The 12,894-nt window shown below is 64.9% G+C and overlaps 1 protein-coding gene across 1 annotated transcript; it reads right to left on the bottom strand.

Annotated features, from left to right (window-relative positions):
* Window positions 1-318: 318 nt before the first annotated feature.
* RHPN1 (rhophilin Rho GTPase binding protein 1) lies at window positions 319-12,529 on the bottom strand. The gene is given in 16 exon segments (XM_023649089.2): window positions 319-540; window positions 542-676; window positions 1,127-1,288; window positions 1,426-1,572; window positions 1,787-1,863; window positions 2,367-2,561; window positions 2,959-3,069; window positions 3,148-3,304; window positions 3,768-3,961; window positions 4,196-4,362; window positions 4,493-4,617; window positions 5,100-5,177; window positions 5,844-5,919; window positions 6,232-6,360; window positions 7,511-7,626; window positions 12,304-12,529. Coding segments are annotated over 16 exon segments (2,154 nt in total). The 5' UTR covers window positions 12,385-12,529; the 3' UTR covers window positions 319-336.
* Between the last annotated feature and the right edge of the window lie 365 nt (window positions 12,530-12,894).

The following is a 12,894-nucleotide window of genomic DNA, read 5'->3' as shown; positions in this document are numbered from 1 at the left end:
CCGCCTAGCTGTGGGATCTCGGGGAACCGCTGCAGGGAAGTGAGGATCCAGGCGGCAGGGACCCACTGCTGCCATGTCACCCACTGTGCCCCAGCTCTCTGGGGTGGCTCCTTCAGGCTCCGAGAGAAGAGACTGGACACCTCCCCACTCTACCACTTGGGAAGCTGCCCTCCTCGGGTGGGCATTTGGGGTGCATGTGAGGACAGGGCAGCCCAGAGGCAGCTTCTGGCACCAGGGACTCAGTGTCCAGGGAAACTGTGACACTTTCCGTGTGTGGGTGTATTGCCTGGCCCCCAGCACTGGACTCAGACACACCTCGTCTGACATGGCCTTTAATCAGTGGCTCCACGCACTGGGCAGGGCAGCGACCTGATGTGAAGGTCCCCCACGGTGGGTGAGGGCACAAGGGGGGCCGCTCCCAGCCAGCTGGAGCCTGGCCAGCGCCAGGTGTGTGGGGAGCCAGCCCCTCCCCGCCATCCCAGGCACCCAGAGAGCGAGGGCAGTACACAGCTCAGGGGTGTGGGGCTGGGGACAGCCTCTCTCCAGTCTTGCCCCTCTTAGCCTTGCGGCCCCAGCCAAGGAGGGGCCTGGGGCTGGCTCGTGCAGGTGCTGGCGTCTCCCAGCCACACTCCTTCTGGCTCCTCAGAAGCCCCCCCAGGGCCGGCCGGCGGTCCCCCTGCAGTTGGGACAGACACACGTAGCAGTCAGCAACCCTGGCCTGGTCCACCTGTGGCCAGCCTGGTGAGTGTGACAGGGAAGCAGGTGGCTGGCATGTGGGGGGGTCCTGTGAGGGTGGCCATGCAGTGGGGCCCCCATGGGTTGGGTGGGCTGGGGCAGGTGAACGCTGTGTGACATCTCCTGCCGCAGTGCTCCTGCTCGGAGCCAGGGAGTGTGGGCTCACAACCTGAGAGGTGGGCTGGGGCCTCAGCGGGGGCAGGGAACTACAGCCAGGAGGAGGCCCCAGCACGGGTGCCCGGAAGGCCACCCCAGTGGGGGCCACTATGCGCCAGCCTCCTCTTTCCAATGCCCTCTTAGCACCTGGGGACGTTTGAGGCCTGGAGGAAGGCTTAGGGCTGGGGTAGGACAAGGGAGCTGGGGGCCATCCTCCCAAGGCCCCTGGGCTCACCGTGCCAGGTGGCTCAGCGCTGGGCAACAGCGTCACCACCTGCAGGCTGGCACCCTCATCACCCACACCCTTCAGCTGGGCCACCACCTCAGCATGCTTCCACCACTTGCACGGCTGTCCGTTCACGGACACAATGTAGTCGCCCTCCTGTAGGCCAGCCGCCTGCAGGGAGATGGGACAGTCTGGGTCTCCAGCGAGGGCACCCCTCCACCTCTGGCCACCGTCCCATCATCCCCCTTCATACAAGCTGCCTCTGCTCAGCCCAGGGACTCAGGTCCAGGGCGGGATGGGGCCCTTACCGCAGCTCTGCCCCCTGGAACGACGGCAGCGATGAGGACGGGCGAGTCTCCCCTCAGCGTGAAGCCAAAGCCACCTTCTCCTCGGGTCACGTGGATGGGCCCCACCAGCCGCCAGCGGTTCTTGGCGGAGAACACGGACAGGGGCCCCTGGGGGGATCAAAGGCTTGGCTGGGCCACCGTACTTGGAAGAGCCCTGGCCTGTAGCACCCCCTACCCCAATCTCTACATCCGGGGAGAGAAACCACCGAGGTGCGGCAGAGGGACAGGGCAGAGCTGGGCCACCATTGTGGGCCTGTCCAGGGGCCTCGCCCGGGGCAGTGAAAGCACAGGACCTCAGGGTGGCTGGGGAGGGGGTGCTCACCAGCCGGTGGAAGATGTCAGCCGCTTTCACCCGGGAGAAGCTGGGAGCCCTGATCTCCGGCCTTTTATGTGTCTTGGCTGGAAGGGCAAAGGTGAAGGGAGGGCAGGGCTAAGTCCGAAGCTTATGGGCCCCCAGAACCCCAGGACACAGCCAGGATGCGACTTGGCCTGAGCAGAGTGGGTGACCCAGGGTGCGGCCTGCCCTGTGCACACCGGCCCCCTGCAGACCTCCAGTGCCTAGCTGCCCCCCACTTGCAAGAGGAGCCCCAAGTGGCTGCTGGGTATCTCCACCCCAAGCTGTGCCTGCCCGGGTAGTGCAGGAGATGCTGGGTGGCCAGCCCGTGGCTGTCTGTCTCCCAGGCTGCAGCTGCTCTGGGGCAGGAATCAGGTGCAGAGAGGCGGAGGCACAGAGGAGCAAAGGAGCGTGTGGCGTGGGCTCCGGAGTCCCCCACTCTCCTGCTCCGCCCGCAGCTCTGGGGGACCAGGAAGTCGGCTGCATGTCTAACAGCAGCTGCAGGGCCATGGCCCAGCGCCCTCTCTCTGGCTAGGACAGACCCATCCCGTGGAACCTGGCTGCTCACGCAGGATGTCAGGGGCCTCGGTGGCCTCGAAAAAGTCATCCTCGAGGTCAAGCTCCGAGTACTTGGCCAGCGAGCGCTGCAGCGCCTGGACCAGCACCGCCTGCAGCAGGTCCACCCTGCGCAGGGCACGGCACACCGCGTGCAGCCGCAGCGCCTCCTCCTGGCCGAGGATGGCGCGCTTCAGGTGGGCCTTGCCTGCACAGGACACAGCAGTCACACACTGCATGGGACGCTAGAGCCCCCAGCCCCCTGGCCCTTCCAGGCTGAGCCCCAGCTCCCCCCACCCCCAGATGCAGCAAGAGGAGGACAAGTGAGGGCTTCTAGGTTTATCCTGAGGGCCCACTGGCTGGTCCAGGTGCAAACAGCTGCGCCAGGGAGGGGCTGCCCCCAGTGTATGCCTCCGCCTGCCCAGGCCGCCTGAGCTGCTCCAGCTTCTGCTCTGAGCATCACCCAGCAGGCAGGGGGCACCCAGGAAGCGGGCGGCAACCCCACCCACCAGCGCCAGGACCCTAGATGTGCCCAGAGGAGGTGACTCGTGAATGACTGGCTGGGTCACTCAGCCCCCTGCAGCGTGCCCCAGGTGTGGCCTCACCGAGCTTCCTCCGCTCCTCCGGTTCCTGCAGCAGCGCGGGTCCCTGCGGCTCAGCTGAGGCTGGAAGCCCTAGGAAGACCTGCTCGAGTGCCGGGAACTCCTCAGCTGCCACTGCGGGTCAGAGAGGGCCATGAGCCCTCCGTGCCGGGGCCTCTGCTGGCACACGGACACGCGGGGTAGGACACTCACGGGGGCCATCACAGAGGGCCACGGCTGCGTGGTAGTGGGCTAGGGCGCGGAAGTACTCGGCCTTGACGCGCACCAGGGTAGTCCAGGGGAAGGGCACGTAGTCGCGAATGGGTGGCTGGGCCATGGTCCCGTGTGCCAGCCCGTACTCAGCTGCCACCTGCGGGCACACACGAGCCGGTGGGCCCTCTCGTGGGACTCCAGGAGGAGCCCAGCTGGCCTTGCCCAGCAGCCTCAGCCCTCACCTCTCCTCAACCCCGGGCCGGGCCTTCACCTGCCCTGACCAAAGGCCCGCCCCAGGCCCCAGGCTGAGCTGAGCAGTTCCTGCTCCAATTGGAGCTGCCCCAGCAGCAGGGACTCAGGACCCTGGGGTCCTGACCAGCCCCACAGGGACTAGGACAATAGTTGGCTTCGGGAGCTGACAGGAGATATGGCCTCTGCACCCCACCCCTCCCTGCCTGGACCCTGGCCTCCTCTGCCCCTGGTTCTGCCCTCTCGGCCCAGCTGCCACCCCAACCCAGGCCCTCCTGCCCACTACACTACTGCAGCCTGGCCAGGCCTGGACTAGGGCGCCCGAGACACTTGTCCAGGTCTCCCTGGGGACAGGGGACTCCCACCCTTACCTGGGCAGCCTCCTGAGCCAGGTACAGCTGGGCCAGGCAGTTGTGGGGGGCGGTAGGGGCCGGCAGCAAGAGGCCCTCAAAGACACACTCCTGGGCCTGGGCGGTCATTAGCTGCTCCAGCATGGAGAGCGAGGCAGGGCTCATGTCGGGGCTCGGCGCACGGGAGAAGTTCTCCCTCAGCAGACTGAAGGCCCCTGTGGAGGGGGCGCTCACAGTGGGCCAGGCAGGCTGCCACCCTGCCCCCACGCACCAGAGCCCTGGCTCGGGCAGCACCCCATCACCCCAGAGAGGGCCCGTGCATGCCCTCCACCCGCCCCCAGCTCTGGCCCCAGAGAAAGGGCTGTGCCACACAGGCACCTGGGAGCAAGGAACATGCAGGCAGGTGCCCCCTGCCCAAGGCCATGGGGTGGGGTCTGGGCTGCCCTCACCAGCAGCCCTCCGAAAGGCCTCTGCCGCACGGCTGGTGCCCTCGGGACAGGAGCGGTCCTGGCGAGCCCCAATCTGGGTGTGGAGGGCACCGATGTTGAAGAGCACGCTGCCCTTCTCGAAGGCCAGGGCCCGCTGCTGGGCTGGGACCCCCGTGAGTGAGTCGTACCTGCAGGGTTGGGTCAGGCTGGGCAGAGTTCCCATGGCAACAAGGCCCTGAGGCCAGGCAGGGCAGTGGGGGAAGGGTGTCTCAGAAACCAGCAGGAGAGGTGAGGGGCATGTGCCCACCCCAGCCCTACCAGTGGAAGAGCAGCGCGAGGCTCCTGGCAGGGGCCACGAAGCGCGCGTCCAGGAAGCAGAGCTGGTTGTAGTAGGCCATGAGGAGCTCCAGGCCCGCCTCGCTCCGGCTGGGGGTCCGCATGGCCTGCAGGGCAGGAGCTGGCTGGGCCCTCCTGCCCCAGCGCACCCCACACTGCCCTGGGAATCCCCTCGGATGTCACAGCCCCGTGGGAGGGCCTGGGGACAGGAACGGGGAGGGGGTGAACGAGCTCATGCTGGGGCACACGTACCGCCCCAGGAGACTGTGAAGGACACAAAGGAGGGGCAGCACTGGGGCAAAAGGCCCAGGCAGGGTCCCCGGGGTTGGGACAGGCACGGAGCAGCCATTCCCAAAGGGCCAGCAGTGTCCGGCGCGGATGGACTTCCCTGGTGCGTGCAGAGCCGCCGGCATACTCTGGGAGTGTTTGCATGGGGTGTGTCTGTCTCCTCCCTGTCCCCGGAGCTGCCCTGGGCGGGGACTCCTGCAGTGTGAAGCTCTACTCTGAGCTCCATTTTTCGGTTTCTGACTTCCTCGGCTTCCTCATCTGTGAACTGGGTGTGGCACGAGGAGGGGAGGAGCACACGCACCTGCCGCAGGTCCTCCAGCTCCCTGATTTCGGCCTCGTAGGAGGTGCCATCCTCTCCAAAGTGCCCCGAGATCAGCTCCTGATTGAGGCGGAGGGCAGGCGCTGGCCTTCCCTGGAGTCTCCCAGCCAACGTGGGCAAGACCACAGCGGAGGGGAGGCCCTGGGCCCCCCGAGAAGGGCGAGGGATGGTGTGTGCACTGACATGGGTCCCACACTTCTGGCCCTAGGGACCCCCACCCCTGCAGATGTGGGGCCCAAGATGTGGTGGTGTTTCTACTCCATCCCCTCATTCACTCCCGTGAGGCAGATGCTATCTGCCACTCAAGAGGCGAGGACGCTGGGGCAGAGGGAGAGCACCTTTCCACCCAGCCTGCAAGGCTGTGGCCAGGTCCCCAGCCACCTGGCTCCTGAGCAACCACAAGCACCCGGGGAACTGGCATGTTTTCACAGCATAGGCTCCGACTGGAGGGGGAGGCCCCCAGCCAGGGACCCTGAGAACAAGAATTAGGGACCCTGTAGCCATTTTGGGGCTTCTAGCAGGATGATCAGCTCTGCCACACCTGTCCCAGGGTGGGCTCTTCTCCAAAGCCCACCCAATCAGAATCCCCTACAGCCTGGGGAGGCTGGCTGGCTCCAGGTCAGACCCTTCCTCCCTCTGGGCCTGTCTTCTCATCTGTTCAATGAGAGGGCTGGGCTGGAAGCCTCCAAGACGCCCCAGACCCAGGGCTCCCAGGCCAGCACTCACCTTCAGGGGTGTGGACCAGTCCAGCTCCTTGGTCTCCTTCAGCCCCAGGGGGATCATGGGGACAGTAATACCTTCGCTAGAACCAGAAGGTTTGAGTCCAGACTCTGAGGCTGCACCTGCTGTTCCCGATGGCCATAGAGGCCACCCCCTACCGCTCCTGCTACACGTGACACACCTCTGCCCCGACTCTGATACACATCCTCACATGCCCACATGCATCACACAGGTGCTGCCCTGGGTGGCCCACACACACATGCACACTCACACACCTCTCAGGTCAGCTCACATCCTTGCACATTTGCATGCACATGCACACTTCGGGCTGGTCTGTGTCCCTGCATACGTGCCTCTCGGGCCAGTCTGCATCCTTGCACATGTGTGCACACACCTCTCAGGCCGGTCCACGTCCACATTGCTATTGAGTTCCTCCAGCTCCTCCTTCAGCAGCTGCAGGCTGGAGTTGACGTAGCTCAGCTCTAGCGCCACCGTCTCCCTGACCCGGGCGTTGCTGGTGGCTCTGGGGGAGGCCAGTCTGAGGTGAAGCCCTTGCCCTGCAGGCGGACCTCAGCCCCGTGCCCCAGACTGAGCTCCAGAGTCTGCTCCCGAGCAACGAGCTGATGGGCCCAGCCCCCATGGGGGACGGCAGTGGGGCCAGGGCCCAGTCCATGACCTCCCCTTTCTCCTCTGCGTCCCCCTGTGCTTCATGCAGATTCCTGTCTGTGTGCATACTGTGGCTCTGGCCCGAGGTCTATCTCCTCAGACACAGACTGCCCTCCACCCTCTCCTCCCCCAGGATGCAGGCGCACACGTGCCCTCCACAGTGACTAGAAACCAACGTCCCTGGAGGGGTGGGAGTCAGACCCTTTCTATGCCTGCGACTGGGTGCACAACAGAAAGGCCAGCGGGTCCCCAGGAAGGCCACATGGGGGCAGGGATGGGGTGGACAGCGAGGGGGGGCTGTTAAGGAAAAGGAGGGGCCCCAGGGCCCAGCAGAAGCCCGTTGTGGAGCCCACGGGCCGGCTCTGTGCCCATTGGCTGTGCTCAGGCAGGCCAGGCGAGCCCCCAGGCCTCGGGCCATCACCCACAGAGTGGGCTCACACCGGGGTGTGTGAAGGTCCACGCAAATGTGCAGCTCATGTGCTCCAAAGGAGAGGGCCTCCTCAGTCTGCAGGGTGCTTTCCTGGGTCCCCAACCTCGGGAGGGCTGTCACCCGCCACAGTGCAGCCTTAGTACCACCTTTTCTGGGAAGCCCCCACTGGTCACCACACACATATCGGAGGCTCCCCCTCTGCATGCCGGCGGGGATGCCCCCTCCAGCCGGAACACCCCTTCTGGCCCTCCCAGCGCAGCACAGAACTCGGCTGGCCCCGGACTGACCCCTGCCAGTGAGGTCCACCAAGGTGGGGACCTGGCTCATCTGTGAGGGTCACGGCTGAGTGCCATGGCTCCCCAAGATCTCTGTGGGAGGCCCAGCCCCTTGTCCTAGGAGCCTGCACCAGCCACGGTCAGCTGCTTACTCATCCCTCTCCTAGACTGGACCACGAGAGCAGGCGCCCACCAGGTCACCGCCTTTCCCCGTCATCCAGCATGGGCCTGGCTCACAGGGGGCCTCCGGGGACAGCAGCACCTCTCTCCCAGGGCTCAGGGTCCCAGGTGGCTGTGCTCACCTGTAGAGGTTCTCAGCGCCTGTCCGCATCCGCAGCTCCTTGTTGATCTGCTGGTGGATCCGGGCCCTGCGGCTCTGCGGGCGGCCTCGCTGTGTCTGTGCCAGTGGGTCACAGCCCTGCGGAAAGACCACGGGTCATGGGGCCAGGCTGTGCCTCTGTCGGCAGCTCACAAGAGCACAGTGCCCCTGAGGTTGGGCCAGGGGACTCCTGCCCAGAGGGAACAGGTGGTCACCATGGGTGGAGCCTGTGCCAGCCCTCCTGGTCTGGCCGGATGAGCACAGAGCCCGGGCACAGCAGGTGGTGTCAGGAAAGAGGGGAGCAGAGGGCGGTCAGGCCAGGAAGAACATGGTAGGTGGGGGACACGGCTGGGACGGGGGCCCCAGGAAGAAGCTGAGCGCCAGTGTGACGGGGCTCTGGGTCTCACCAGCCCAGCCCAAACATGCAGTCACCTCTGGGAGCCCCGGGCAGGGGGCGGCCAACTGCTCATCACACATCCTGCTGCACTTTGGAATTTTGTTCTGTGACCCCATAACCCATCCCGCCCACACAGTTATTCCAGCACACCATTAGGCCGGGTGGGGGCAGGCGGCTACCCCAGCTCTCTCTGAGGCCCTAAAGGAAAGGGCCTGACTGGGGTGCGGGAGGCTGGCTTTTGTGCCTGCCCTACCCCTCTCTCTGTGGTCCTCCACCCATGCTGACCCCGGGCTGGCTCTGTCCCAGCCAGCTGCTTACTGGCGGTGTCCCTTTGGGCAAATGCCCAAAACACAGGCCCACAGTCGCTCGGCTCACAGGCAGCAAGCCAGGCCTCCTGGCTGCCCACTCCCCGCCTCAGCTATGACTCCTCACTATGCAGGGCAATCCTGCCAGCCTGCCTACGTCTCGGGGGCCAGGCAGGAGAGCCTTGAGGCAGCTTAAAACAGCAATGTACGGGCTCCTGGCTGTGGTGACGCCCCTCCAGGGAAAGGGCGACTGGTGGGCTCCAGCTAGGGAGGGTCAGGGCCTTCCTCAGTGGCCGGCGAGGGGAGAGGGAGCGGGAGTGGCTTTCAGGGCCCCAGGGTGACCGGTGCAGCTGTGGCCACCAAACCTCCTCCTGGCCATTTAGGGATCCCCTGTCTGGGTCAGTCACCAGCCCAGGAGTCAGGAAGGACTTCTCAGAATGCACCTTCCCTGGGCACCATCCCTGTAGGCAGTCACCAGCCCCAGAACAGAGCAGGGATGAGGCACAGTGCCCCACAAGACCCTGCCCCGTGGCCGGGACCAGAGGAAGGTTTATTCATGCAGTCCTGCAGCATCTACTCTCTTCCACGTATCCGAGGAAGCATGGCTTCGTTCCCTTGGTGTGCCCCCCATCATGCACAGGGCAGTTTCAGACCTTCTGGGGGCTCTAGCTTGTTCTAGCCCCTCGCAGTGGCACCCTAATGTCACACCCTCACGTGGAGAGAGCTCGTGGTGCATGGTCACTGTGGATTACCGCCCAACATCTCCACCAGACTCCAGCATTCTCAAGAGACAGCAATCACAGAGGACTTTCTGTAGGAGGAGGCATTCTTCTGGGACTTGAAGGGCAGGAGGCCACCAAGTGATCCTTAGGTAACGGGGGAGAGCATTCTTGTCCCCAGTGAGCGAGAGGAGAAAGAGCAGTAGACAAGGAGGCCTCCCGGCTGTGGGACCCTGGGCGGGCTGTCATCTGGAGGTGGGAGGGGGACTGGTCTCAGGGTGGCACAGGGAGGGAAGAAGACAAAACAAGGCCCTCCTTCTCCACTCTGCTGGCTGAGTGCCTGTCTTCCTGCTGGCCTGGCCTCCTCTTCGAGGTGCTCCCCAAACCTGCTCTGTACGTGAGAGAATGAGCCAAGGACATGCGTAGTCTCCCTTCCAGGAGGCCTGAAAGTCTACAGAGGGAGGGGGAGGCCATGGCGAAGCTACAGCCCTCTCCCTCCAAAGGTCTGAGTGCAAAGATCCAGCAGGTGCCACAGGTTCTGGGTGAGCAGCCTTGGCTGTCTCCCTGGGGAGAGGGGTCCACGTGCTGCCAGCTCAGCAGGACTGTCCTCAGCAACACAGTTCACTTGGTCTCCAAAGTCGAGCACCCCTGGAGAGATCTGCTGGGAAGGGGGAGAGCCGCAGCCTCTGAGCCGGGGTCTGCTCTCGGCTCTGCAGCACCCCTCATGGGCCTCTGACCCTAACACCCCCTCCAGAAGGCCAGCCAGCTGGCGTGACCTGCGTGGGGAGGTGTAGGAGCCAGTGACCAGAACTGGATCTTCAGGGCTGGGCAGACCCAACAGCTGCGCTCATGCCTGTTTTCCACATTGGGTGACGCCGGGGCCCGTGGTGAAGGGATCTGCCTGCGGGGAGGGGCGTAGACGCCAGGTGATCAGCTCTCCCACTTGTGGAACAACCTCCTCCCCCAACCCCGGAACCTGGCCTGGGGAGGAGGGGATGGAGAACAGAGAAGTGACCCTTGCACACCCTCACTGCTGTGGCCCTGACAGGCACAGGGGTAGTGGCTCCTGCTGCCCGGAAGCACCAGCCTCACGGTCCCTAGGAGCCTGGGAGGAAACGGCATGGATGGTGGCCAGAACTGGCAAAGTGAGGAGATGGTTAGGCCAGCACAGGGCCTGGAACAAAGAGCAAGACCATTGGCAAGGCCGGGCCCCATGCCCTCCCCCAGGCCCTCCCTGCCTCGGTCAGTTCCCAGGGAGAGGCCCCCACGCCTGGCAGACCAGCTTCCTCCTCTCGGAACCCTTGCCATGCGTGCCTTGCCTGCTGACACCCCACCGGCCTCAGGGACCCTTCCCGTTCCCTCCCCCATGATCTCACCTGAACACAGAGAAAGTGGACACCCCAGGAGGGCAGAAGCCCAGCACCCATCCCCCACACACTGCTGGGGGAACAGAGCCCAGTGGGCATCGCTGCCAAGGGGGTCTCCCAGGACATAGTGGCAACAGCCACACATATGCTAGATGGACCACAGATCTGCCCACTCAGGTCTGCCATGTGGCCACCACCCCCACGCCCTCTGATATTCACTTGGGCACTGGTGGTTCCTGACTGCCTCCAGGGCAGCCCCACTCCCAAAGCCCCTTCTAACTGGGCCCAGGCTGCTGTTCAGTGGGTGCCTTCCTGGAGATGGTGAGCGCTCACTGGACACCAGGGCCAGGTAACTTCCCGCTGGACACTAGGGCCAGGGGAGCACCCACTGGGCACCAGGCCTCCTTACTCTCGGGGCAGAGACACATCACCCACACTGGTCCATGGGGGCTTCAGACCCAGGCACAGCTTCCACATGAACAGCTAAATAGTCCCGCCCAACTCTGAGCATTACAGCTGGTTTAGGAGGCAGCCTCACTCCAGCCAGTAGCAGGGGTCAGGTTAGACTTTCCAGGTGGCAGGAAGTGCCTGGCAACAGAAGAGAGGAACGTGCGCGGGTGTAGAGTGTTGCTCAGGGCTGAGCAGGGATAGGGTCCACGCCCGGCCCACCAGCTCCATAGCCCATAGTCTCCTTATATCAACTCAGGTCAGGATGCTCTGACTGCTGGGTCACTCCAGAGAGACAGCTGGAAACAGTTTCTGCCCCCTTCCCAGGGTGGCATTCGACGAATGGCAAGGACAGAGAGCCTGAAAGTGTGGTCCAGTGAGCCCTCTGGAACATCTTGTGTGAGCAACTTCCTGAACATTCCACCCAAAACAACACATGCTCTCTCCAGAGGCCCCCTGCAAGGAAGTGAGTTCACAGAGGGCAGGCGACAGGCCTCCTCTCTCCAGTGCCCACTCCATGGGCTGCTGGCCACAGCCCCTGCCACCCAGTTGCTGCAGCACCTGGCATCTCTAGGGGGTGGCCAGGAAGGGGCCTGGCCCTTCAGGGGTCTAGTCAGCATCACTTGGCCAATAATCTGCAGCCCATGTCCTAGCTGATGCCTCCCTCCTTGTCCCCTGGAAGACCTGGGTCCCAGGCACACAAAAGCTAAACGGACGCAGCCGGGGGACAATGTGCAGTCTGACATGGGCAGAGCACCATCGCAGGCACAAGTGCCACCTCTGCTTGGTGGCAGCGGACTGAAAGCCCTTGGGGACACAGACACCCAAGGCCTGGCATGAACAGTGGGCCAGCCTGGCGGGGACACCCGGGCTCCAGGCTGCAGATGGAGGCAGCCAGAGAGCCCCCTCCTTCCCAGGGACAGACTCCGCAGGTCTCCACCCCCTTCCAGAGGGTCCCCCATACTCCTGGGAATGGTCCACAGTCCACAGTCAGCGCCCCGGGTTAGGAACTTCAGAAGGTAGGAGGTTTCGGGAAGTGAGGAAAGGACAAGCTGTCCAGCTGTGAAGGCTTCAGCCCCCTGCCGCTACAAGTCTCATCCAGTAAAGAGCGGGGTGCCTACGGCAAAGCTGAATAGCCTGGGGAGTGGGAGGGAAAAGCTAGGAAAGGAGGAATGACCGGCGCCAGGACGAATATGAGGGCGGCGGGCTGTCACAGACCAGAGCCCCATGCCTGCCAGAGGAGGGGCCCCCGGAGCGTCGGAGAAAATCACGTGCTGGACCTGCGCTCCCACCCATTCCTGGTTGGCACAGGAGGGTCCCCAAATGGGCAAGAGAGGAGCCTGGCGCAGGCAGGCAGCGCAGGCTTGGCCTCAGTTTCCCCAGCGGCAAGCCCAGCTTGTCCCTAGGGGCGAGCGAGATGTGGGAGGCTGGCCGCCCTCAGACAGGAGAAGCCAGCGCCGGCTCCGCAACCCCGCGGCCAGGAGTGGGCTGGGTTCTGGGCCCCTCCTCCCGGCGCCCCTGGCCCCGGCGGGAGCGCCCACCTTGCGGACGCTGCCGGCCGCCTGCAGCCGGACGCTTTCATTGCCGGCGCCCGGGCCGTCCGGCCTCTCCTCGGGGATCATCGCCGCCCGCCGCTCCGACTGCGCCCGCCTGGGAGCCAACGCCGGCGCAGGTCCCTCCCAGGCGCTCCGCAGGGTCCCACACTGTCCCCTCCTCTGGGGTGGCGGGCGCAGGCCGGCCCGAGGGGCGTGGCGCCGGGCGCCGGGCGTGCGAAACTTGCTTCTGCCCAATCGGCGGCGGCGGCGACTCCGACAGACAGCAGTCTTAGCCAACCAGAGTGCGAGGGAGGCGGGCTCCGGGCGGCCAGGCTCCCCACCGCGCGCCCGCGGAGTCCCGGGGGAATGCGGTCGCCCTGGCAACCGCCCGGCTCGACGCCTAGCGGACGGTGCCGGGCGCGGACTGCGCATGCGACGCGGCCACTGCTTACTGTTCGGAAAAGTTAGGGAAAAAGGAAAAAACAACGCGAAAGCTAAAACTCCCGAACAGTGCCAGCCCAGACCTCCTCGGCGCGCCTCCCTGCATAGCTCCCTCTGCAGATTCCACAAGTTTGCCGCCCGTTTTATCCCGTCCCC

The sequence above is a fragment of the Equus caballus genome, chromosome 9 (assembly GCF_041296265.1).
Source record: "Equus caballus isolate H_3958 breed thoroughbred chromosome 9, TB-T2T, whole genome shotgun sequence".
Taxonomy (NCBI): Eukaryota; Metazoa; Chordata; class Mammalia; order Perissodactyla; family Equidae; genus Equus; species Equus caballus.
This window is presented reverse-complemented; position numbering and strand designations above follow the sequence as displayed.